At 42.3% G+C, this 25,757-nt stretch overlaps 1 protein-coding gene across 4 annotated transcripts in view; it reads left to right on the forward strand.

Annotated features, from left to right (window-relative positions):
- The first annotated feature begins 291 nt into the window (after positions 1-291).
- USP28 (ubiquitin specific peptidase 28) overlaps positions 292-25,757 on the forward strand; it is a 57,817-nt gene continuing 32,351 nt past the window's right edge. For 2 of the 4 annotated variants that reach the window (XM_040631207.1, XM_040631208.1), the window contains exons 1-3: positions 293-438; positions 18,196-18,273; positions 19,307-19,439. In XM_040631207.1, coding sequence (XP_040487141.1) covers positions 382-438; positions 18,196-18,273; positions 19,307-19,439 — 268 coding nt within the window. In that variant the 5' untranslated portion in view covers positions 293-381. Of the gene's footprint in view, positions 439-18,195; positions 18,274-19,306; positions 19,440-25,757 lie in introns of all 4 variants that reach the window. The other 2 variants (XM_040631210.1, XM_040631209.1) reach the window with 2 other exon arrangements.

The following is a 25,757-nucleotide window of genomic DNA, read 5'->3' on the forward strand; positions in this document are numbered from 1 at the left end:
GCTTCCCAGGACCATTTCCTGGGCGCCAACAGCTCGGAACGCAAACGCCCCCGGGCGGCGCCGCTGACCGTTAGCCGCGGGCGGGCCCGTGGGTCACGTGACCCGCGCCGGGTCAGAGCCCGGCGTGCGCGGGAGCACGCACAGCTGCTCGGCCCTCGGCCGCGCGCCTTGCGTGCGCGCGCAGGCCGGGGGCGGGGCGTGTGGGCCGAGCCTCCGGCGCGCTCTGGGGCGGAGGCGGGGCCCGAACGGGGCGGAGGGCGAGGAGGGGCCTCCTCCTCCTCCTCCTCCTTTTTCTCCTCCTCCGCCTCCACCTCCTCCTCCTGCGAGGCTGGGCTGGCGGCGGCGCGGGAGCCGGATGACCCGCGGAGGGGCGCCTCGGCCATGACTGCGGAGCTGCAGCAGGACGACGCGGCCGGAGCAGCCGACCGACACGGCTCGGTGGGCCCCGCGGCGGCGAGCGGGGGGCCGGGGGTGGCTCGGGGTCCCGGGAGGGAAGGGGGCTGCGGGGCGCGGGCCGGAGCGGCGCGGGGCCCGGGCAGGCCTGCGGGGCTGCGGGGCGCGGGTCGGGAGGGGGCTGCGGGGGGCGCCGGGGCCGGCTGGGCGGGGGCGGGGGCGAGGGCGGTGCGCCAGGGAGCGGGCTGAGGTCTTTGCAAGGCGAGCAGAAGTTCGGGGTGGGGGGGGGAGTAGGTACTTTGGAGAACCAGCTCTAAAGGGCAGGACGTGGGGTTGTGTGTGTGCATCAGGGATCTTTAGGGGGAACGCTCCTGGGCCCTGACCTGGCTGAGAAACTTCGAAGAAGGCAGCTTAGGTGGGTTTTGTGGTTTTTAGTTTTAGGTCCCTTTTATGGCAGTACTCTTTTAAAGTGTCTAAAGCAGAACTTATCTGCCTTAAAGCCGGGATTGATCGGCACCTTGTGAAAGACCAGGGGTCCTGGTTACCACTCCCTATCTTACCTTACCCCAGCACCCCCGCTTCTTTTTTCTTTTCTTTTCTTCTTTCTTTCTTTCTTTCTTTCTTTCTTTCTTTCTTTCTTTCTTTCTTTCTTTCTTTCTTTCTTTCATAAACTGAGAGCAGCCTGCCTGGTGCATTCATCAGTAGATTTTTAAGGAGGGAGGAGGAACAGCGCGATGAATAGAAGGTATTCTCATAAATGCCTTCCTGTACCTATTATCCGAGAAGATTGAAATCAATACAGGGATTTCTGGGCTAAGTTGGTGAGAGTGGAACACTGGTTTGGGAGAAAATCAAAAGGCTGATAATGCCGCGTGTAGAAACTTGGTAAGTGGGCAATTTGAGAATGTCTTCTAATGTTACTTTGAAAAGTTATAACTTAACACCACCTCCTCGCCCCTCAACTGCTGTGTTTTTTCGAGACCGAATGGGAGACCTGTGCCAAGTATTCCAGGGAGATTCTGGAAATGAGGAATCTCATAAAAATATTTACAATGCAAGGCTGTCAGATACTTCCACGTGGGAAACCTTTTGTGCCTGTTTATTCTTTTCGTGTGCACAGGAGACCCGTGGTGTATAGTGAACACATTTCCTTTTTAATTTCCTCCAGGTCCTGGGCTCCAAAATGAAAGTAACATGGATGTTACTTCACGTGCTGCCGATTTCTAATGGAGATGCTATTGTTAGGTGTTCACAAATACCTATTGGAATCCGAGTCAGGATTTTCTCTGGTTTCACAGATCATTTCTATTTGTTTTTAGGACAGTGACTTCAAAACAGGTGGGAAAAAAAAATCTGAGTTTTGAGATAGTTGTGTTGATTTAGAGAAGAGGCTATTTTAAGGAAGGGTAGGTCATATTTAAATTTGTTCGGGGACCACGTGCCTGTTCATCGACGGCATCTTCGTTTACCTCTGCCGCAGTCTGAGTAGTGGCCACTCTCTCAGCGCTCTGAGCGCTTGTATGTGAGGTGTTTGGTGAGCACTTGCATGTAAGTCATAGCTATTTTGGGAAAACCTGGAACTCAGGGTTGGCTGTGGCTGGCTGGAGTACCCTGACTCCTGGCCACCTGCAGAGTGATGACATTCACTGTTCTTCCCAGTGATTCGCCCCACACAGACAGCCGATAAGCTTGGAATGCTTGGTAATGTTTGCCCCTTTTGTTTTTGCTAATGAAAATGCTTGAAATTAGCAGGCTGGGTTGAAGGAATCTTATCTAGGGAAAGTACCTTTCACATCTCAGAGGAAAGAGTTTAATAACTTCCTCATCTTGATGAGTTTCGTGTTAGAATGGACTCTGTTTTGGATTCTCTGAAGCACTCTGCATTTCCCTTAAAGGGTCTTTAATTGTTCTAGTTGAGAAGAGCTATCCTCCCCTGACTCTCAGAAGCTATTTAAAACCTAGAATGCTGCCCTTCCCCTTATTGGTCAGTTGTACACGGGACAGATAGAACCCTTTATAGCCTCCCAAGAATTTTAGTGAGAAAAATGCAGCACCCTTGGAATATGTTCTCAGTATATACTGGAGTCTGAAAGAGGATACTTTGTGATATCGCTGAATACCCCAGACTGCAGACTGATAATTGGAACATCTACAGAGATTTCTTACACACAGGTTTCTGTGTTTTAATCAGTTCTCGACTTAGATAAAAACCAGCAGCAACATTTTCTGTTACTGTAGGATAAACAGCTTGAAGTCAGGTTGGTTCCTATAACCTGTCATCCTTGGCAGCTGCACGAGGATTCATCACATGTTCCTGATGCTAACTGGAGCCCTATGAAAACCTGCCAGTTTCAGTGAAAACTTAATGTCCTTTTCTCTTTCTCTTGACTTACTGGCTTTTCATTCGCGTTTACCTTGTCTCATTAGTTGTAAGTCTCGGAACATCAGTCAATCGGTGCTTGGTTGGCTCTCACAACTTTAATGCCTCTTCAGCTACAGTTCTGCTCACACAATGAGTACAATATTTGTAGAAAGCAGTGACAAGTAACGGCTCAGTAGGCAGGATCTTTTCATGTCTTATATTTCATCGAAAAAATGTAAGCAGTAGCCAAGTGAAGCAGATGTTTTTTAAGGAAAATAATGATGCCAGTGGTAGTAGGAGCTAACATTAATTGAGCATGTAGTATATGCCAGATCCTGTGCTCAGAACTTAACACATATTATCTCAGCACTTAACAACAACTCTGTGAAGTTTTCATATAGGAAGGCTTATATTTGTTAAACAGTTTGCTCAAGATCACCTGCCTGGTAAATGGTACAGCCAGGATTGAACCCAAGCAATTCTAAGAGCCCAAGATGGCCTTGATCCTACTTCTTAGTAAATGGACTCACTGTCTTAGGTCAGAACCTTTCTTTTACCCTCCAGAACTCTCCTGATGTTTTAAACTTTCAATCTTCCCTGGATTCTTTCTAAATATATAGCTTCTTTTCTACTTGGCTGAGCCTGCTGCTATCAAAAGAGATGAGGGGGGAGGGTTTGTTTTTGTTTTTGTAAGGAGATGTCTTATGTTTTTTGCTTTTTGTTTTTCCTCTTCATGATCTCTTTTCTCTTGGTGTAAGAGGTACTATCTTCCCTTCTTCCTTCCTTTCTTAGAGAGGAGTCTAGATCCGTGGTGTCTGGAGAGCTTTTTGATTGTGGTTGCTGGAGGGGGATGTAAGGATGTACTGGCCTCAGTGGGTTATCTGGCCCGAAATGTCAGTAATGCTGAGCTTGAGAAACCCTGCTCTAGGTGATGTCTCTCCTCGCTCTTCTGAATTATCTCACATTTCCTTTATTCTGGCCTAAGCCCCAGACACCTTGATTGTCTTCTATTCTCTTGAGACTCAAAATATGGTCTGTGGACCAGCAGCATCTGCATCAGTCAGGAGTTTGTTGGAAATGTAGAGATTTGAGTGTGCCCGAGCCAGCTTGTGCTGCCTTTCCAGCTGAATATGTGCATCTCTTCCCAGCTCTGTGTCCAGTGGCCACATGTTGGTAGCTTGAAACCATCATGGTGGGAGTATTTATACCAAGGAACTAGACAGGCTCCACAAATCAACGCACCACGGTTTGGGCCTCCACCCTAGACCTATTGAATCGCAGCCTGCCTTTGGATAACATCCCTGGGTGATGACTTTGAGAAGCTCTGTCCGGTTGTGCAGAATCCCCACTTTTCCATTCAGCTGTGCACATGTGTCCCCAATCCTCCAACAAAATAGCAACAACATCGACTTCTGCCCTGTCCAGCCGTTGATCTCGTCCAGTACCTTCCTTTTATTTTGTTTACTTTTTGACCAGAGTTTCTAAATCCACCTGTTTCTTTTCTTAAAAACGTTTTCTCAATTATACTTCAATTTCAACTCACTGTGGAAACCTTGGAAAACACAGACCCTTGCAAGATTAGCTCTTGGCTGATAGGAGGCACGGCCCCCAGACCGAGGCAAATCGCAGATTTGCTCCAGAGAGCTTTTGGTGGTGGCAGCAGCCTCAGGGCAAGAATCCAGTTAGGAGATGGCTGTGGGGGACCAGTCTAGGCTCCCAGGAGAAGAGGGCTGATTGCCCAGAGGCATGCAGAGAGGCTGACCAGGCAGCAGAAGGTTAGATTGTAGGGCAGTGACTGTATGTGATCAGCATTCCCTAGGCCACCCAGCAAGAGCCTTGCCAATAGTAGGCTTTTAGTATTTGACTCTTGGGCATGAAATAGATCTCTCAGAGGTGACCAGTGACTAACCACCTTGTGAAATCTGTGGCCTTACAGAAGTAAGGCCTTGGATGTTCATGTACCAACTCAAGCCCCATTCTCATGCTTTTGTATATTATGATTCTTCATTGCCGCTGTTTGATGTTTATTTTGGCACTTGACCTTATTCCTACTTACTATCAATTGTTCTGCTTTTTCTTAAATACTAAAAAAAACAAAAACAAAAAACACACACACCCAAAAATAAAAAAACTTTCTAAAAACTTTCCTAAAAACAAATCATTTGCCACAGTCTTATCAGTGACAGAAGTACTGTAGTTGGCCCTCACTTCTGAATCACCTAGGTCATTTTACAACTTTCTTAGGAAAATTAGCCCTGGAAAAGATGTTTGAGTTATCTTCTTCATCTTACAGTTTTAATATCCTATGGCTTCAGGGTATAGAAGGAGTTCTTCAACAGTGCCCTGTTAGTAACCTCAGTGCTACAGCTGCCTTACTTCTCGAACTCTCTCCCTTGGACATTTGGAACCTATATTATTCTGGTTCTCCCACCTTTCTTCTCATTTTGGGGCTAACCTGTTAGCTTCCTTGTTTGTTATGTTCCTTTTACTTTTTCCAAATCTGCATCTGGAATCCTGACTTGCAAATGACTTCTCCTCCTCTATTTGCAAATGCTGGTTAAACTGTTGTACTTGCATAACTGCGTCCTTGGCTCTAACCATGTGCTGCATGGCGACTTTTGCCACAGGCCTGGGAATATCTTACCTGTAATAACAGTATCTGCCATGTGCCAGTCACAGCCCAAAGCACTTTTCTATGCATTCTGTATATTTACAAAAACTCTGAAAGGCATGAATTATTATGTCTTACAGCTGATGAGGGCGCTCAGACTCAGCTCTTAATATAGCTTACAGGGGCCTAATAGGAGATTTGAAAGCGAAGTCTGTTGGCCTCCATGTTGCAGATGGGAAATGTGGCTTACTCAAGCTGGGACTTTGAGCCACTCCACTTTCTATCTGGAAACCATGCCTTTCTGAAACCAGACTTTTCAGGGGCCTGGGTGGCTCATTCGGTTAAGCATCTGCCTTCAGCTCGGGTATGATCCCCGGGTCTTGGGATGAGCCCTGCTTCTCCCTCTCCCTCTGCTCCTCCCCCAGCTCCCCCACCCTACTCATGTTCGCTTGCTTGCTCTCTCTAATAAATAAATAAATAACATATTTTAAAAAAATAAATAAAAACAAACTTCTCAACTGCCACTTGATGACGTATGACGTGCTTTAACATATATTCTCACTGAGCCCACAGAGCCACCTTGTAAAGTAAAATTTAGTGTGAGGAGAAGAAGTTGCGAAGCGGTACAGCTGGTGAGTGATCACAGCAAAACCATAGCGCAGGTAGTTTTCTCCCAATCTCTAGGCAAGTTTTGTTGGACAGGCAAGTCACAATATTTGACATTTCTATATTTTTTTCATTTCACTAACAAATCCTGTATGCATTACTTCATTTGATGGTCGTACCAGTGCCATCAAAGCTTGTGGTTTATTTTATTTTCCAGATGTGGAAATTGAAGCCCTGGAAAGTTGAGATTTACCCAGAGGCTAACGTGCGGTGCGATCTGCACTACGTAGCACTATTCCCACCATCCCAGCTTCCTACATAAAAAGGGAGATCAAAATACCAGACAGACAAAGCCAAATTAAAGATCTGCATGAGTAGGACGCCTGAGTGGCTCAGTGGGTTAAGTGTGCAACTCTTGCTTTTGGCTCAGGTGTCCTGGGATCGAGCCCCACCTGGGACTCCGTGCTCAGTGGGGAGTCTGCTTGAGGATTCTCTCTTTCCCTTTTCGTCTGCCGCTCCTTCTGCTCTTGCACACTCTCTCTCAAATAAATAAATAAATCTTAAAAAAAAAAAGATCTGTATGAGTAGGTGCTGGCAGCATGCTGCATGATCGCTGGTGGTCAGTTTAAACTTGAGTTATCCCAAACAAATATTTTTTCTCTAAAACTCTTGTCCAAGTTAGTACTTCCCTGCTGTCCTTTTTCTTTTTTGGTGTATGTGTGTCATGTACAAGCACAAATCTCTCTTGATTTCATTCAATTGAAGTGAAATTCACATAATACAGAATTAACCATTTAGTTTTTTTTTTTTTTTTTTTTTTCTTTTCTTTAAAGAGAGAGCACAAGCCGAGGGGGGCAGAGGCAGAAGGAAAGAATCTTTTTTTTTTTTTTTTTAAGATTTATTTATTTATTTGAGAGAGAGAGAAAGCATAGGAGGGAGGGAGAGAGAGAATCTCTAGCAGCCTGCGTTGAGCATGAAGCCCGACACAGGACTTGATCTTATGACCCTGATATCATGACCTGAGCCAAAACCAAGAGTCAGTCACTTAAATGACTGAGCCACCCAGGCGCCTTAGGAAAGAGAGAATCTTAAGCAGGCTCCACACTCAGCGTGGAGCCCAGCACGGGGCTCGATCTTATGACCCTGAGATCATGACCTGAGCAGAAACCAAGAGTCAGACATTTAACTGACCGAACCACCCAGGTGCCCCCAAATTAACTATTTTACAGTGTCCTGAGCAGTGACATTTAGTATATATATTCACAATATTGTGACCTCTCTGTAGTTCTAAAAACATTTTCAAAACCCCAAAAGAAAACCCATATCTACGAAGCAGTTACTCCCTATTCCTTCCTTCGCCCAGTGTCTGGCAACACTGATCTGCTGTCTGTCCATTTACTTATTCTAGATATTCCATATAAGTGAAATCATCCAATATGCGACCTTTTATGTCTGGCTTCTTTTACTTAGTATGCTTTAAGGTTTCATCCAAGTCGTAGCATCTATCAGTACTTCATTCCTTTTAATGCCTGAGTAATATTGCACTTTGTGTATTTTATCCATTTTTCCTTTGGTGGACATCTGAGTTGTATCCACCTTTTGGCTCTTATGTATAGTGCTGCTGTGAACATTCGTGTACGAACATTTGAGTACCTGTTTCCAGCTCTTTTGGGTATATTCTTAGAAGTAGAATTGCTGGGTCATATGGTAATTCTGTCTTTAACTTTTTGGGGAACTGCCAAATTGTTTTCCACAGCAGGTGCACCATTTTACATTCCCACCAGCAATGCACAAGGGTTTTAATTTCTCCACCTCCATCCTGTCCAGACACTTGTTATTTTCCTGTTTTGTTTTATAACAGCTATCCTCATGTGTGTGAGGGGTATCTCATTATAATTTTGATTTGCATTTTCCAAATGGCTCATGTTGAGCATCTTTTCATATGCTTATTGGCATCTTCTTTGGAGAAATGTCTGATCAAGTCCTTTGCCCATTTTTGAATTGTGTTTGTTTGTCTTTGATCGTTTGAATTGTGAGAGTTGTAATATAATCTGGATACTAGGCCTTTATCAGATTTATGATTTGGAAATATTTTCTCCCATCCTGTAGGTTGACATTTCATTTTCTTGACAATGTTTTTTGATACACAAAAGTTTTTAATTGTGGTGCAGTCCTGCTTACCTATTTCTTTCTGTTGCTCATGCTTTTGGTGCCATATCTAAGAATCCATTGCCAAATCCAAGATATGAAGATTTGCTTCTATGTTTTCTTTTATGAGTTTTGTCATTTTAGCTTGCATATTTAGGTTACTCGTCCATTTTGGGTTAGTTTCTGTGTATTGTAGAGGTAGGGGTGCAACTTGATTCTTTTGCGTGTGAATGTTTACTCATCCCAGCATCATTTTTTGAAGAGACTATTTTTTCCCCATCAAATGGTCTTGGCACCCTTGTCGAAGATTAATTGACCATAGATTATGGGTTTTTCTAAACTCTCAATTCTAATTCATTGGTCTCTATGTCTGTCCTTGTGCGGTATTACACTGGGATGATTACTGTAGCTTTTTAATAACTTTTGAAATCCAGAGGTGTGAGTCCTTCAACTTTGTTCTTTTTCGATCTTGTTTTGGCTAGTCAGGGCCCAATGAAATTCCTTATGAATTTGAGGATCAGCTTTTCCATTTCTGCAAAAATGGCTGTTGGAATTTTGACAGAGATTGCGTTGAATCTGTAGGTCACTTTGGGTATAACAGTGTTAAGTCTTTTGTGATGGTTAATTTTGTGTGTCAATCTCATTGGGCTCCGAGGCGCTCAGATATTTGGTTAAGATTTATTCTAGATGTGTCTATAAGGGTGCTTTTGAATAAGCTTAACATTTGAATTGTAGACTGAGTAAAGCAGATTGCCCTCCCTAATGTCTGTGGGCCTCATCCACTCAATTGAAAACCTGGATAGAACAAAAAGGCTGAGTAAGAGGGAATGTCACCTACCTGACTGTTCAGCTGGGCCATTGGTCTTCTCCTGCCATCAGACTGGAACTACATGTCCAGCTCTTCTGGGTTTGCAACTTGCCAACTGAAGATCCGAGGTCTTACAGCCTCCATAATTGCAAGAGTCAATTACTTATAACAACTTCTCCCCCGCCACCCCAACAGGAAACTAGGACTACAGGGTTCATTTACACACACACACACACACACACACACACACTCCCTGTTCTTTTCTCTGGAGAACCTCAACTAATCCAGTCTTCCAATCCATCAACCTGAATATCTTTCCATTTATTTAGGTTTCCTTTAGCTTTTTTCTCAGTGTTTCACACTTTTCAGAGTTCAAGTCTTGGTTAAATTTATTCCTAGGTATTTTATTTTTCCGGATACTATTATAAATGGAAGTGTGTTTTTTTATTTTCTCTTCAGAGCGTACATTGCTGTTGTATAGAAGCAGCTGATTTTCGAGTGTTGATCTTTTTTTTATTTATAATTTTTATTTTGTTATGTTAGTCACCATACAGTACATCCCCAGTTTTTGATGCAATGTTCCATGATTCATTATTTGCGTATAACACCCAGTGCACCATGCAATACGTGCCCTCCTTAATACCCATCACCGGCCTATCCCTATCTCCCACCCCTCTCCCCTCTGAAGCCCTCAGTTTGTTTCCCAGAGTCCACAGTCTCTCATGGTTCGAGTGTTGATCTTATATCAACTTTGCTGAATGTGTTTATCAGCTCTAGTAACTCTTGTAGATTCTTTGGGGTTTTATATATCCTGTCACCTGTGAATAGAGATAGTTTTACTTTTTTGTTTCCAGTTCGGATGCCTTTTATTTTACTTGCCTAATTGCTCTGGCCAGGACTTCCAGTACACCGGTGAATAGCATTGCTGAAGGTGGGCATCCTTGGCTTGATCCTCATTTTAGGGGGATGGCTTTTGGTCTTTCACCGTTGAGTGTGATGCTTGCTGTGAGCTTTCGTTTTTGTGTTTTGTTGTTTTTTGTTTGTTTGTTTTTTAGTAAAGGTGCTTCATCATGTAGAGGAAATTCTCTTCTGTTTCTAGTTTTCTGATTATTTTCATCATGAAAAGGTGTTGAATTTTGTCAAGTGCTTTTCCTACATCAGTCAAGGTGATCAGGTATTTTTACCCTTCATTCTGGTAGTGTGGTGTATTATATTGGTTGGTTTTCTTGCTGGTGTCCTTTTATGTCCTTGCCAGCAGCATTCTCTCAGGCATCCGGTTTCAAATATTTGACAAAGCATCACTGTGTGTCCTACCTTTTCATTTTTCTTTCTCGGCACCCTCCCTGTCTCATCACACCTGTGTATTCGGTACTCTTCTAAATCATGGTTAAGCTTTCTTTCCCTAGGCTTATCTCCTTTTGAGCTAGGTGTTCACATGTGCTAGATTAATCCCCTTAAAGCACCCTTATTTTCCCTCATATTTATGTCCTGCTGAGGGACCTGTGATGATTTTCCATTGTTCATCAGATCAAGTCCAAACTCATGCTGACATTTAGAACCTTTCCTCATCCAGTCCCACACCACCTCTCACGTCCTGCTTATTTATCACAATTAGAAACTGCACACTGAGTCCCTCCTAATAATAACTTTTAATTTTACTGTGAGGTCTGTCACACTGTAAGCACGTAAATTTGATTTCCTATATCCTTGCTCTTATTTTCCTGGTTTTTCAACCTTCGCAATATATTGCTAAAAATGGCATTTTCTCTAATTTGTGAAGATGCCTTCCATATGTCCTTGTTGTAAAAGCTTCCCAGCCTCCTTTCTTGTATTTAGCTGGGGCATGTCTTCAAAGAAATGAGAAAGTATTGTCTTAATGTGTTCAACAGTATGAAAAAAGCAAGTTGCGGGACACAATGTTCAGTATGAAAAGATATATTCATGTGCATAGGCCACTTCTGGAAAGATATATCAGAAACTATTAATAGTGGTTACTCCTGGGAAGTGGGACTGGGTTGGACAGAAGAGAGAAATTCCTTTTTGCTCTGTATCCTTTTGTGCTATTGGAATTGCTTCGTGCATTTGAAAAAAAAAAAGAAATGAGAAACAATGATTAATTCTTTTTTATTCCTGGCTTTTAATTCCAGTTTCAGTCTCTTCTACGCTGTGTAAGAGTGGCTGCATCTTAAAAGCTTTTAATGCCTTTCAAAAACTTTGGGCCATGGGCGCCTGGGTGGCTCAGTTGCTTAAGTGTCTGCCTTCTGCTCAGGTCCTGGGATCAAGTCCCATATCAGGCTTCCCTGCCTGGCCGGGGTGGGGGTGGGGGGCCCTGCTACTCCCTCTCTCTCTGCCTGCTGCTGTCCCTGCTTGTGTGTGCTCTCTCTCTGTCAAATAAATAAATAAAATCTTTAACAAAACAAAACTTTGGGCCAGTTGGTGAACTGAAACAATCCTTTTCACCATGTTACCTACTTTTCGCATCATTGCAGTAAGTTATCAAGTAGCCCTATTTCAGCTGGTTTAGTTTTACCCACCAAATCTGCTGTCTGTCATTTTTAGGGAGTCCAATCCTTATGGCATGTTGTGAGTAAATTGGAGTTGTTATAATAGACGTGGATTTTTCCTAGAAGGAAAACCAAGAAAGCACGAGGGACTTCCGTGGCCAGGTCTTTGTTTTGTGGGAAGTGGGAGGGTCTGTGGCAGTCTCTGAATGCGTTTAAGACCCTGATGTCCAGACTGGATTTCTGGAGTTGCTGCTATATATTTTCTTTGATTCCTAAAGCTCTTCTTTTGCTTTCCTTGGGTACTTAAGTTCATTTTAAAATTGGAAAAGCCAATCTTTAATTTTGGTGGGAATTCTATTGGGCACACTTACGAAGGACTTTGGTACTTCTTTGGAGTAGAAGAACATTTATCCACTATTCACTTAGTTTCAAATTTAGAAATGTCTTTGGAAGAGTAGACAGTTGAGATCAGGAAATGTGTGTGTCAGAATTATAATAGCATCCCTGTTTGAAGTAATGGAATAGTCTAGAAAGCTCCTCACCGTGTTGCTAAACTGGGTGTTTTAAAGATAAAACTCTTAATTAGTAATCTCACAAATTGGCCTCATCTGATCAAAGAGAGTTTGATTTTAGTTGCAGTAGGATTCGACCAGTTAGTGTTTATTATAAAAACTTAATACCTTAATGTTTTTATGTGAATAGTCCTGTTCATGGCTTATTGTGAGATGAATGTCTTTGCTTTAAGAGAAGTGGACTGGATTGGATGAAAATCACCGGGTTGCTGAGGTCAGAAAGCTTGAGTTTCTTCTTTCTAGAGATTTGTGTGTACCTGTCTTTCTTCACTGCCTCTGGGCAAGAAAAGAGAGTCCTTTTTGTTTTATGAAAACAATGTGAATTTAGCCAAGGAAATGCAAACCTGTTGGCTCTTGCCAGTTATTTGACTTCATTATGCCTGGAGCACAGGCTTTGTCTTGTCTCATGTTGGGTGTGTACTATGAATATGTAGCCTCGGAGTTATGGTGAAGTTAATATTTAAATCAGCTCTTGTGAAGTACCCAGAAAAACTGAGTTAGTAATACAGTAGGCCTCTAATAAGCTTAATATGTCTTTTACAGTAGAATTAATACTTAATATAGGGCACTTTTTAGGATTTGGGTTGAGGGTACTACAGAGAACATGGGTTTGGCTAAACATTCATGAGAGTGAGTCTCATCGTAGCAATTATTTGTATGTGTCTGTAGCATGGCTTAATCCTTGTGAAATGTATTCAGGCTCATAATAGTTATCTTTGATTTGTCTTTTTGAAAAAATATTTTATTTATTTATTTACTTGAGAGGGGGAAGGGTGGGGAGAGAGAGAGAGTGCGCGCTCTCAGAAGCAGAGGGAGAGAGAACTCCAAGCAGACTCCAAGCTGAGTGCAGAGCCCAGTGGAGGGCTCCGTCTCACGACCCCGAGATCATGACCCAAGCCAAATCAAGAGTCGACACTTAACGGGCTGAGCCACCCAGGTGTTCCCTGATTTGTCTTCTAATTCAAGACATTTGATGACAAGACAGGTTTTGTAAGCTCTAGTTTCCTGATCTGCACGATGAAGTTGATGATTCCTACCTTTTAGGGTTGTTCCAAAGATTACAAGTATGCGGGGGCAACGAAGGTTCCTGTTACAAAGAAGGTGTTTGTATGTTTGTCCCAACTGTTGCCGGCATTGTCCTTCAAATTAGGTAGTATGTTGTATGATTCTTGCCTTTACGTGGGCAAGAATTTCACATTTGAAACTATTAGAGAACCACATGTTGAGAAATGCCAGGTAAAGACGGGGAAGTCCCTTTGATTCACAAGCTCATTCATTCCCTCAATATGGGAGATTAGAAAGGGAGAGAACAGTGTGGACCAGAGTTCTTGGGGACGACTTTAAGGAGGAGGTAACATGAATATAGCCCTTGACTCTAGGTTGCCAGAATGTAGGAGGCATTCCTGGAGGTAATAAAAGTAACACTTGAAGGCCTGAGAGAGGATGTATGTGTGAGGTAGGGAACCAGTAGGAGAAAAGATTGAGCAGGTTAAGCATAGAATCAGATAATAGTCTTTGAATAGCAAGATCAGGAATTTGGATTTGAGGGGCGCCTGGGTGGCACAGTCGTTGGGCGTCTGCCTTCGGCTCAGGGCGTGATCCCAACGTTCTGGGATCGAGCCCCACATCAGGCTTCTCTGCTGGGAGCCTGCTTCTTCCTCTCCCACTCCCCTTGCTTGTGTTTCCTCTCTTGCTGGCTATCTCTGCCAAATAAATAAATAAAATCTTTTTTAAAAAAAAAAGGAATTTGGATTTGAATTAACATGTAGAGTATTATTCTTGGAGTTGTACCAAATGATTTTATGTAGTTGTCATCTTCGCCCATGAGCTTTTAAAAAAGGGAAACTAAGAGTTTATTTTCTTTCCCTGTATTATTCTAGATGTATTAATGTTTGCCTGCTTATCTATTCCAAAGTGGAGAAAGGGGAGTAGAGCTTGGATCCATGGCCAAATATAATGACTGGTGAATTGTTTAGTATTTGAATACCGTATTTCATTGATTCGTCTTTATCTGGCGTTCCGAGGTCTCTGAAATTGAGATGCTCCTTCCATTTACTGCCTCCAAGTAGCAGAGGTGATGTGCTTAATCATTGTCTGCACGTGTGGGGGCTTGCTCGTAGCTGTTCCTGCCGTCGCGCCAGTTGAGTTATATGGGCTGTTGGTACCACATAGCTAGTTTACTTTTCACTTTAAAAGATCACACTGTGATTCAACATTTAAGTGGGAAAAAAAAAAAAACTGGATGAAGAGAGGCATAGAAACAGAACAGCAGGGTGTAAATTTGATTTTATGTGAGGCAAAATATCTGTCGCTGGAGGAATGAGCGCAGTTTCAAATTTTCTTGCAAAGCTACAATCACATGTTTTATGGGACCTGAGGAAGGAAGATAGCCCAGGTATACTAGGTTCTGTTACTGAGCAACATGCAAAGGAACTGCTTGTCACGGGCCAGGCCGTGCGCCTGGACGCAGGGGAAAGGGCTGCAGTTCGCAACAGACAGAAGAAATGTTAGAGCTGCGGGAAGCTGGTGTGGCTCCTAGGACCATCACGAAGGCATCCTGTCCTAGTTTGAGTGGGCAACCGTTTCTCTCCTTAGTGGCGCATAAAGTAAGTGTGCTCTTGATAACTAATGGCACCTCAGATTCAGTCAGAAATAGTGCTTACCTCAGCTACAGGCCTTTCCTGACGGTAGCGGCTTTGGAACTGACTGTACCACGACGTGATCACAGTCGTGATTGTGATCACAGGGATCTTGGGAAGATGCAGACACCACGGTCAAGATACAAGAATAGAATAATTGCCTGGCTTTGCATGAAATAGGTATGCTTGCCCGTTTTCCTTGTCTTCGCAGGTGCGACCGGCATAGAGTGCAGACTGGAGGCAGGCAGCCCTTCACTAGCAGTAACCGTGGCCTCCCCAGGCCTGCTCTCTGTCACACGGGCCTAGCACCTCTCCCAGCTTTGCTACGAAGGCAAAATTCGTTAAATTAGTTAATACAAATGAAGTGTTTATAACAACACCTGGCTGAAAGTAAGCAGTGTGTGTTAGCTGCTATTTTTGACTGGTATTATTTTCTGTGAACCCTAAGTGTCAGTTGGTCCACAGGGTAGTTTGAGGTGAAGGTGTGATTGTCAATCCCGTTGCTACCTTGTTGGCTCCAGTTTAGGGCTGATAACACTGCCCACTTCCTCTTCTCAATTACAGATGGTCCCCGACTTAGGATAGTTCGACTTTACAGTGGTGTGGAAGTGATAGGCGTTCAGTAGACACCATACCCTGCATTTAAAATTTCGATCTTTCCCCAGGCTAGCACTATGTGACTTGCTTCTCTCTGGTGACGCTGGGCAGTGCCAGTCAGCCATGCCATCTTGGGGGTCAGCAACCAGGACACTTACAACCCTTCTGCACCCTTTCAGCCATTCTGGTTTTCACTTTGAGAACAGTATTCGATACATTGCATGAGATATTCAATGCTTTGTTATAAAGTATGCTTTGTGTTAGATGCCTTTCTCCCACCGTAGCCTAACGTAAGTGTTCCAAGCACATCTAAGGGCAGCTGGGTGAGCTATGCTGTTTGGGAGGTTAGGTGTATTCCGTGCATTTTCCACTTAATGGATTCAACTTACAATGGATTTACTGGCATGCGACCCCACCATAAGTTGAGGAAGGTCTGCATTATCCCACCCTTTCTGGGGCATATTGATTTTTATTTTTTAGAAAATTTTGTATGATTGAGATATAAGGATTCACACACTTTTACACAGTAAAATAAAATGGATTTAGAATTAGTTTGGGGAAGAAAAACCTTTTTATTTTATTTTTTAAGATTTTTTATTTATTTATTCGACAGAGATAGAGACAGCCAGCAAGAGAGGGAACACAAGCAGGGGGAGTGGGAGAGGAAGAAGCAGGCTCATAGCAGAGGAGCCTGATGCGGGGCTCGATCCCATAATGCCGGGATCACGCCCTGAGCAGAAGGCAGACGCTTAACCGCTGTGCCACCCAGGCGCCCCCCTATTTTTTATTTTTTAAAGTTTTTTTTTTATTTATTCTTTCTAGAGAGAGCACGCACAGGGGGAGGGGCAGAGGGAGAGGGAGAGTCTTAGGCAGACTCTGTGCTGAGCGCGAAACATGACTTGAGGCTCGCTGTCACGACACTGAGATAATGACCTGAGCTGAAATCAAGAGTCGGAGGCTTAGGGGCGCCTGGGTGGCACAGCGGTTAAGCGTCTGCCTTCGGCTCAGGGCGTGATCCTGGCGTTCCGGGATCGAGCCCCACATCAGGCTCCTCCGCTATGAGCCTGCTTCTTCCTCTCCCACTCCCCCTGCTTGTGTTCCCTCTCTCGCTGGCTGTCTCTATCTCTGTCAAATAAATAAATAAAATCTTTAAAAAAAAAAAAAAAAAGAGTCGGAGGCTTAACTGACTGAACCACCCATGTGCCCCGAAAAAACCCTTTTTAATACATTATTCTTCTAAAAATCCCATGCTTGTGTTTCCAGCATTTGCCAAGGCTAAATCTGGACACCATTTAGTCTGACAGCACTCTCCCAGTATACAGGCAATGACTGCCTTTGACAAGACTCATACCCTCCAAGACTGCTGGTCTCAGCAGGGTCGGGTTCCATTTCTAGCCTATGACCGTGGCCCCTGACTAGAGCAGAAAGGCTGTTGATGCTTTTCTGAGCACTGTGCAGGGCTGTTTCAATTAGTTATTTCTAGTTGTGTGATATTTAAGTGTTGCGTTGGTCCCTCAGCTGTTGAAAAACATAGGATCCTATTTCTGTTACAGCTGACAGTGAACATAGACGGTCTCTTGGAGACCTATTACGAACTGAAAGATAGTTGATGGGAATCATCAAGTATTGAATTGGGGCTTAATTCTAGAATAACCTTAGTAATGATTTCTTCTCACTGAATTAAATTTGAACTGTTTCTTTTTCTTTTCTTTTTTTTTTAAGATTTTATTTATTTATTTGAGAGCATAAGCAGGGGAAAGAGCAGAGGGAGGGGGAGAAGCAGGCTCCACTGATCAGGGAGCCCGACTCGGGGCTCCATCCTAGGACCCCGAGATCATGACCTGAGCTGAAGGCAGACCCTTAAGTGACTGAGCCACCCAGGTGCCCCTGAAATATTTCGCTTTCAATAATCATCTAAAAGAATTGGGCCAACCAGTTCTTTATATTGAGCTTGCTTGTAAAAATTAGGTGTTTTGTGTTAACTTTTGTCTTTGTGCAAAACAGGGTAAAATGTTCCGGTGAAGACTTGAAAGCTGCAAAGGGATTATAAAGTAATCCTGTGGTAGCTGAAAGTTAACAAGATAGGTTTTTCCATGATTCAGATTAATGAAGGGAAAGCATTCCGTAGTTTATTCTCTCTGGGATTTTATGTATAATTCAGAAAATCTTAGTTTCATCTATACTTCTTTTTAAGCAATCAAACCTGTAGTTTTAAGTATGATGTTGGTGGTATCATTTAATTATGTGATTGGAAATTTATTGTCAGTGAAAAATGACACACAAAAATGGCATGTGCAGTGAGGCTTAAAATAGCACATCTTCACATCCATGCAAATTCCCTGGACTCCGTATATGACCTAGTTATGTATTACTCACAGAAAGAAAAACCTCAGGCACTTTTAGCTACTATGAGAGCTAGATATTACATTGAAATGTTTTATATACTTAATAGTTTTATTGTTTACTCATAATTTTTCCACACGTGCCAAAAGCATTTTTCATGATTAAGCTTTTAAAAGAGTAATAGATTTGGCATTGTTATTTTGTTTGTTTATATATTTATTTTTAAAGATTTTATTTATTTGTTTATTTGAAAGAACACATAACCGCAGGTAGGGGGTGAGGGGGAGAGGGAGAGAGAATCCCGAGCAGACTCTGTGCCGAGTGTGGAGCCCGACATGGGGCTCAATCCCACAACCCTGAGATCATGACCCAAGCTGAAACCAAGAGCCAGAGAGTCTCAACCAACTGAGCCACTCAGGTGTCCCAAGATTTGGCATTTCAGAATGTGTCCGACAGTCAGTACCTTCTTGTTTGGAGCTTTTTGGTTTCTTAAAGTAAAATACACACATCTCAAACCTGATTATCCGGGTTGCTTGTTCTTAAATTCTTTAAATGTCTCCAGCTTTACTTTGTGACTGACCTGTCTGTGGTTTTTTTGTTTCTCAAATATAGAGCTGCCAAATGCTGTTAAACCAACTAAGAGAAATCACAGGCATTCAGGACCCTTCCTTTCTTCATGAAGCTCTGAAGGTTAGTTTCAAGGCTGCTGTTAGTCAACAGGCTTTAAAACAGTTGTCCATATCATAGTTATGTCAGGTCAAGCTATTTTTATGCCAAAATGAAAGTGCATATAGGGACAGGAGTTCTACAGGTCAGATGACCCAGTGTCTTCAATATGTAAATTATAAAGTGGGGGAGAAGTTGGGGATGGGGGAGACTCAACTGGGGGGGACCCTCTAGGGCAAAAGAGATTTAAGAAATGCATCAGCCAATTGCATTGTGTAGCTTTTATGTGGATCCTGGTTCACACACACTAAAAAATTCTTCGAGTTAGGCAGGTTTGAACTGGTGATTTGATATTAAAACATTTGTTACTATTAAGGTGTGGTAATAGCATTGTAGGTTATATTTTTGAAAAGATACGTTCTGATGTACTGATAAGTTGCTTAGGATTTGCTTCAAAATGTCTGAAAGAGGTTAGGCAGGTTAGGTACGATGGAGCATGACTTGATAATTGTTGAAGCTGAGTGATGGGTCCTGGGGTTCAGCTATACATTCCCTCTGCCTCTACCACTGTCTAAGTTAGAAAGTTTTCCTAATAAAAAGTTAAAAACAAACAGAAATATGGTCACCACTATAGTATATGGTAACTGCTTGGCATGTTTATTGTAGAGGCTGACTTCATTTAGAATCTCTGTTTTCATTGCCAGCCCCCTTTTGACACATCATGCCTTAGCTAGTCTGTGAAATCGGGCATAGTAGCATCCAGAGCAGTGAGAAGAGATCTCAGCAAGATTTCATTCTTGTTTGCGTGTGGTGGGAAATCAGAACACGGCGGCTCCCCTCCTGTAACCAAGAGTTTGTGAGATGCTTTGAGCATGGTATACTCACTATCTTCCACCATACTGTCTTTCTTCTCCTTTCTACCCTAGAATTATGCCCTGGCTTACTCAGAATGTCACCAGGGTAGTAAGGCGTTAAACCAAAAAACTAACTCACTATTTATTTTAAATGCTATGATGCGTTACTTTTAAAATCTCTGGGTTTTTTTTCCTTTCTTCAGGCCAGTAATGGTGACATCACCCAGGCAGTCAGCCTTCTCACTGAGGAAAGAGTTAAAGAGCCCAGTCAAGACCCTGCTGCTACAGAACCATCTGAAGTAGAGGGCAGCGCGGCCAGCAAAGAAGTATTAGCAAGTAAGTACGTGCTGTCTTGGTCCTGCTGTGAACTAGCAGAAAATAGGTGAGTTTCCTATCAGTCACATCAACCCTTTTGGAATAGTACTAATAATAGCTAATTATTGAACCATCACTATGTGCCAGGCCTAATTCTAAGCAATTACATGGATTTATTCATTCACTCATTCACTCATTCATTCTGCATTTACTTAATGAGCACCTACTGTGTGCCAAGCACTCTTTTAAGCACTGGAAATAAACAGAAGAATAAGAATCCTTGCCTTCATGTAGCTTACTTTCTTGTGGGGGAGGTCAACAAGTTGGTGAGTAAATTATATAGCATATTAGAAAGGTAAGTACTATAGAGAAAAGTAAAGGATGGAATGAAAGAAATGAGAAAAGGAGCACTGGGGATTGGATTTTTACTAGGTGGAGAAGGTGAAAGGGAGGTGAGGGAGTCAATGAGGTCTTAAGATGGGGATGTACACCATCTGCTCAAGGACAGCAGGGAGGCTGGAGCTAAGGCTTTAGTGGGTGAGAGGTGAGGCCATGGAGGGACCAGGAGGCAGGTCCTGCAGAGACTTCCTGCGTGCTTGGCTTTTTCTCTAGCTAGAGGCTAGCCAGTGGAGAGCTTGGAGCAGAGGAATGACGTCCACTGGTTTCCATTTCCTAAAGGTCATTCTGACGGCTCTGTTGAGAACAGAATTGCAGGGGGAGGTAGTGAGCATGGGTCAGAGCAGGGAGCCCCAGGTTCTGGTGGCATGGGCCAGCGGGTAGTAGAGGGAGGGTGAGGAGCACCTGCTGAGTGGGATTTGCTGAGAGCAGAGATAAGGGGTGTAAAAGAGAGAGGACTTAAAGGTAGTTCCAGGTTTTTTTCCCAAGCCGCAAAAATGCTGGAGTTGCACTAAGCGCCCTGGGAATGACTGCCTCTAGAGCAGATCTGGGTGGCAGATGAAGAAAGTGCTGAGTTTCAGGCACCTGCTAGACGTCAGGTGGAATGTCGCAAAGGCAGTGAGGGTCCAAGCGTGCGGCTCAGGGGAGAGATCCGGCTGTAGAGAGAGAAAACTTGGACTTGTAAACCTGTGAATGGGATGTGAAGTTAGGGGACCAGGTGAGCTTTCCAAGGGGTTGGGATGCACAGAAGGGAACGGGTTCAGTGACTTAGCGGTGGACACTCCCAGTGCTCAGAGGCTGGGGCGGGTGAGTAGTTTCCAGGGATGTTGGAGGAAGATCAGGAGAACTGGGAGGATGGGACTCTGGAAGCTAAGGAGGCTTCCTGGAGGAGGGAACCATCAACTAGGGCAGATGGAGTTAATGGATATTTGGACTTTTTGCAGTTTTGAGCTATTCTGAGTAATACCCTTATGAATATCCTTGTATATATCTTTCAGTGCAAATAATGACTCTTTTCAGTCAATGTTTTTGTTTTTTTGAAGACTTATTTTAGAGAGCAAGAGAGAGAGTGTGAGTGCTGGGGGGAGGGGCAGGGGGAGAGAGAGAGAGAATCCCAAGCAGACTCCACGCTGAGCGTGGAGCCCAACATGGGGCTCGATCTCACAACCCTGAGGTTATGACCTGAGCCGAAATCAAGAGTTAGACGCTTAACCAACTGTGTCACTCAGGTGCCCCCAAATTTTTCTTTTTAAAACTTATTCTTATTGAAGGTTATAAATAGTTCCTTTACTTTCACTGGTGTGTAGTATTTTGTGGTCTGAATATACCACAGTTTATGTATTTGTTTACTGACTTGGTTGTTTCCTTTTTTTTTTTTTTGCTATTATAAACAAGGCTGCTGTGAGTTATTTGATTTGTGTTTCTATTAAATGGGTGTAAGAGTTTCTTTAGTGTATATATATATATATATATGAGTGTAATTGGTGGGTAGTAAAATACACTAGTCTTCAATTTTATAGGCACTATTTTCCAAAATGGTTTTTTAACTATTTATTAAATTCCCACTCACAGGATTTGGGGATAACTCTTCTTCTCAAAGTTGTTAGATTATAAAATTGTTGCCCATATTTTTGACAAAAAATATCAAAATATGTTGTTTTCAGTGAGAATTTTTTTTACATCAGTAATGAGATTAAACCTCTTTTTCCTTTTGACCATTCATGTTTCCTTATAAGTGAAATTTCTTTGTGTCTTCTGCCTCAATTTTTCTGTTTGTCTTTTTCTGATGTATTTATATTATCTTATTGATAATAAGCTTATTCATGATACATTTCTTGATACTGACCTTACATATGTTTGATATTAACCCACCGTTTTAGATTTGTGTGTTGCAGACATTTTTTTCTCTATTGGTGACTTGTTTTCACACTGTGGTGATGAAGTAAATAGCTAAATTTTATTATAGTTGCATTTATTGGTCTTTTTCTGTGATTTGTGTTTTTTGTTTAACAACGCCTTCTATGCCCTAAAGTCATAGTGTATTAAAATTGCGATGTTTTGCTTTTCACATTCTTTAATTCATCTGAAGTGGATTTTGGGGGAAGGGGCATAAGGTAAGGATACAGTTCGGTTCCTCGCCACTCTCCGGCCCCATACGGCTACGCAGTTATCCTGGTATTAAAGGATACTTTTATTAAAAAGTCTTTACTTACTCACTGATCTGCAGTATCAGCTCTGTGTTAAATTGGATTTTCATGTTTCCCATTCTATTTTACTAAGTATCTGTTTTTAATTCTTTAGAATATATACCCATGAATGGAATTACTGGGTGATGTAACAATCCTGTGTTTAACTTTTTTTTTTTAAGATTTTATTTATTTGAGAGAGAGGGGGGGGGAGGGGCAGAGGACGAAGGGGAAGCAGACTGCCCTCTGAGTGCAGAGCCTGATGTGGGGGCTCAATCCCAGGACCCTGAGATCATGACCTAAGCTGAAGGCAGATGCTTAACTGACTGAGCCACCCAGGTGCCTCTAACCTTCTTGTTTTAATATTTCTAAAAGAGGACTGTTTTCATAGCTGCAACATTACCACATTTTAAAAATTAGTAATTCCTTAATTTCACTCAAATACCATTGTAGAAGTCTCCCTGATCGACTCATTAGCAATATATTTGCAGTTGGTTTCTGCAAATAATGATCCAGATGACATTTAAACGTTAAGTATGTTTGAATGTCTTTCAAGACACTTTATGTCCCCCTCTCTTTTTTTCTTGTACTTGAAGGTCCAAAGAAATCAAGTCCTTTCTTCTCTCAGATTTCATATGTTCTGAAGTTTGCTGATTTCATTTCTGTGGTACCTTTCAAAGGGTTTTTCTGTCCCCTGTCTTTCCTAGAGACTTAGATGCTTAATTGGCATGACTGTGTCATAGGTAGTGTCGTGTGTATAGTGTATCTTCTGTTTTGTCATATCGAAGAAGCAGCTCATGTCCCATTGCCCTTTTTGTGTTATTAAGATTGTTAGTGTGTTCAGGATATTCTCAGCCTGATTCATTTATTATAAAATCCCCCACCTAGTGTTTTCTGCAGCCCCTGGTGATTGTTGCTGCGATTCTTTTATTTTATTGGAGATTTCGTAATTTATTAGTTGGGATTCTTTTTTTTTTTTTTTTTTAGTTGTTAGAAACACATAACGTAAAATTTGTCATCTTAACCATTTTTAAATGTACAGTTCAGTAGTGTTACATATGTTCATTTTGTCGTGAAACAGATCTCTGGAACTTTTTCATCTTGCAAAACAGAAGTCTGTATCCATTCAACAATAATTCTCCATTCCCCCTCCCTTCAGCTCCTGGCAGCCACCATCCTACTTTCTACGGTTTTGACTGCTTTGAGTACCTCTTGAAGTGGAATCCCACAGTATTTGTCCTTTGGTGACTAGCGTACTTCACACAGCATAATGTCCTCAAGGTTCATGTTGTGGCCCGTGTCAGAATTTCCTCCCTGTTTAGGGCCGAGTCACTCTCTGTTGTATCTGGAGACTGCATTTTGTTTACCCATTTACTCGTCGGCGGGTATTCGGGTTGCTTTCACTGCTTGGCTGTTGTGAATGGTGCTTCTGTGGACATGGATGTACAAATATCTCTTCGAGACCCTGCTTTCAGTTCTTTTGGATGCATACCCGGAAGTGAGATTGCTGGCTCATGTGGTAGCTCTATTTTTATTTCTTTGATGAACTTCTGTTCGTCAGTTAGCAGTTGCTGCACCATTTTACATCTCACCAACGGTGCACAAGCGTTCCAGAAGTCTCACCACATCTTCACCAACACTTATTATTCTTTGTGGGTTTTTGGTTTTTTTTTAATACTCATCCTGATGAGTTTGAGGTGATACCTCATTGTAGTTTTAATTTGCATTTCCTTAATGGCTAATGAGGTTGAGTGTCTTTACATGTACTTATTGGCCATCTGTGTATCTTCTGTGGAGAAACGTCTCTACAGATTCTTTGCCTGTTTTTAATATTGGGCTATTTGTTTTTTTATTATATTGTTGCAGGAGTTTTTTAAATATATTCCATATATATAGGTGTCTTAGCAGATACGTGATTTGTGAAAACGTTCTCCCATTCTGTGAGTTGTCTTTTCACTTTCTCGATGGTGTCCTTTGGAGCCTAAAGGTTTTTCATTTTGATGATATCAAATGTATCTGCTTTTTCTTTGGTTGCGTATGCTTTGGGTGTCATCATCATCTCTAAGACACCATTGCCTAATCCAAGGTCATGAAAATGTATGCCTGTGTTTTCTTCTAAGAATTGATCTTGAGGGCCTGATCCACTTTGAGTTCATTTTTGTAAAGGGTGTGAGGTAGGAGATAAAAGTCACTGTTCTGCATGTGGGTATCCAGTTGTCCCAGTACCATTAGTTGAGGAGATATTTTTTCCCTGTTGAATTGTCTTGCCACTTGTGTCAAAAAATAAATTGACTGTTGGGGCGCCCATGTGGCTCAGTCGGTTGAGTGTCTGACTCTTGATCTCAGCTCCAGTCTCAATCTCAGGGTCATGAGTTCAAGCTCCACATTGGGCTCCATGCTGGGCTGGGAGTCTACATTAAAAAAAAAAAAATTAATTGACCATAAATGGGAGCTTTTATTTCTGGTCTCTCAATTCTTTTTTTCCATTGATCTATATGCCTTTTCTATTGCCAGTAGCATACACCCTTGATTACTACAGTTTTGTGTTCTTTGTGGGTTTTTTTTTTCTTTTTAAATTAAATGTCCTTCATTGCTCATATGTAGAAATTCACTTAACTTTAGTACATTGATCTCTTATCTAATCACCTTTTTAATTATAACTATTTTCTGTAGATTATTTTGGGTTTCCCTCATAGGTGATTATTATCTGTGAATTGTGACAGCGGTGTTTCTTATTTTTCAGTCCTTATATTGTTTCTTTCTTTTTTTAATGTTATTTATTTATTTCAGAGAGAGAGAGTGAGGGGAGGGGCATAGGGAGAGGGAGAGAGAGAATCTCAGGCATACTCCCCACTGAGCATGGAGTCCAATGTGGGGCTTGATCCCACGACCCCGAGAGCACGACCTGAACCAATACCAAGAATTGGCTGCTCAACCGACTGAGTTACCCAGGTGCCCCTAGTTTCTTTTATTTTCTTTAAACTGGCCAGAACATTCAGAACCGTGGTGAATAGAAGTCCTGATGGTAGACATTTTTGTCTTAGTCTTGATTTTAAAATAAATGTGTTTTACATTTCACAATTAAGTATAAAGTTTGCTGTGGGCTTTTCATGGCTACTCTTTCTCAGCCTAAGAATATTCTCTTTTCTTCTCAGTTGGCTTGGGGTTTTTATTCCTGAATAGTGGTTGAATGTTGTTATTTAATACTTTTTCTGTATCTACTGAGATGATGATTCCTTCAAGTGTATTCCGCTGGTCTATTTTCTCATGTTAACTCAGTATTTCATTCTGCAGTTAACTCCACTTGGTCCTAATATTTGATTTTGGGGGGTACATTTTTGGATTTCATTTGCTAATACCTTGTTTCTTTTTTTTACATCTGTGACTGTATGTGTTTGTTGTTTTTCCTTTCTTACTATTCTTGGCTGGTTTGGGCTATACCTAGCTGTTATGCTGGCTCCGTAAAAGGAATTGGGGAGTATGTCCTCTGTTCTCCAGAAGAGTTTGTGTGAGATTGAAAATATCTATACCTTGAGTGTTCGATATTTAGCTGTTGTTTCATGACAGGTAAAGAGACAACTTGACCCGCAGAGACGGGATGTATTTTTTACTCTGTGGAATAAGACTGCAGAAGCGGGAATTCATTGCACTTACGTGGCTCATTGGCTCATCTTAAGGTTACCATACTGCTGTGAATTACTCATGTGGCTCTGGCACAGAGTAATAAAGTTGTCCCACAGATGAGCCATTGCAGTGA

The sequence above is a fragment of the Ursus maritimus genome, unplaced genomic scaffold (genome assembly GCF_017311325.1).
Source record: "Ursus maritimus isolate PB19 unplaced genomic scaffold, ASM1731132v1 scaffold_16, whole genome shotgun sequence".
Classification (NCBI taxonomy): domain Eukaryota; kingdom Metazoa; phylum Chordata; class Mammalia; order Carnivora; family Ursidae; genus Ursus; species Ursus maritimus.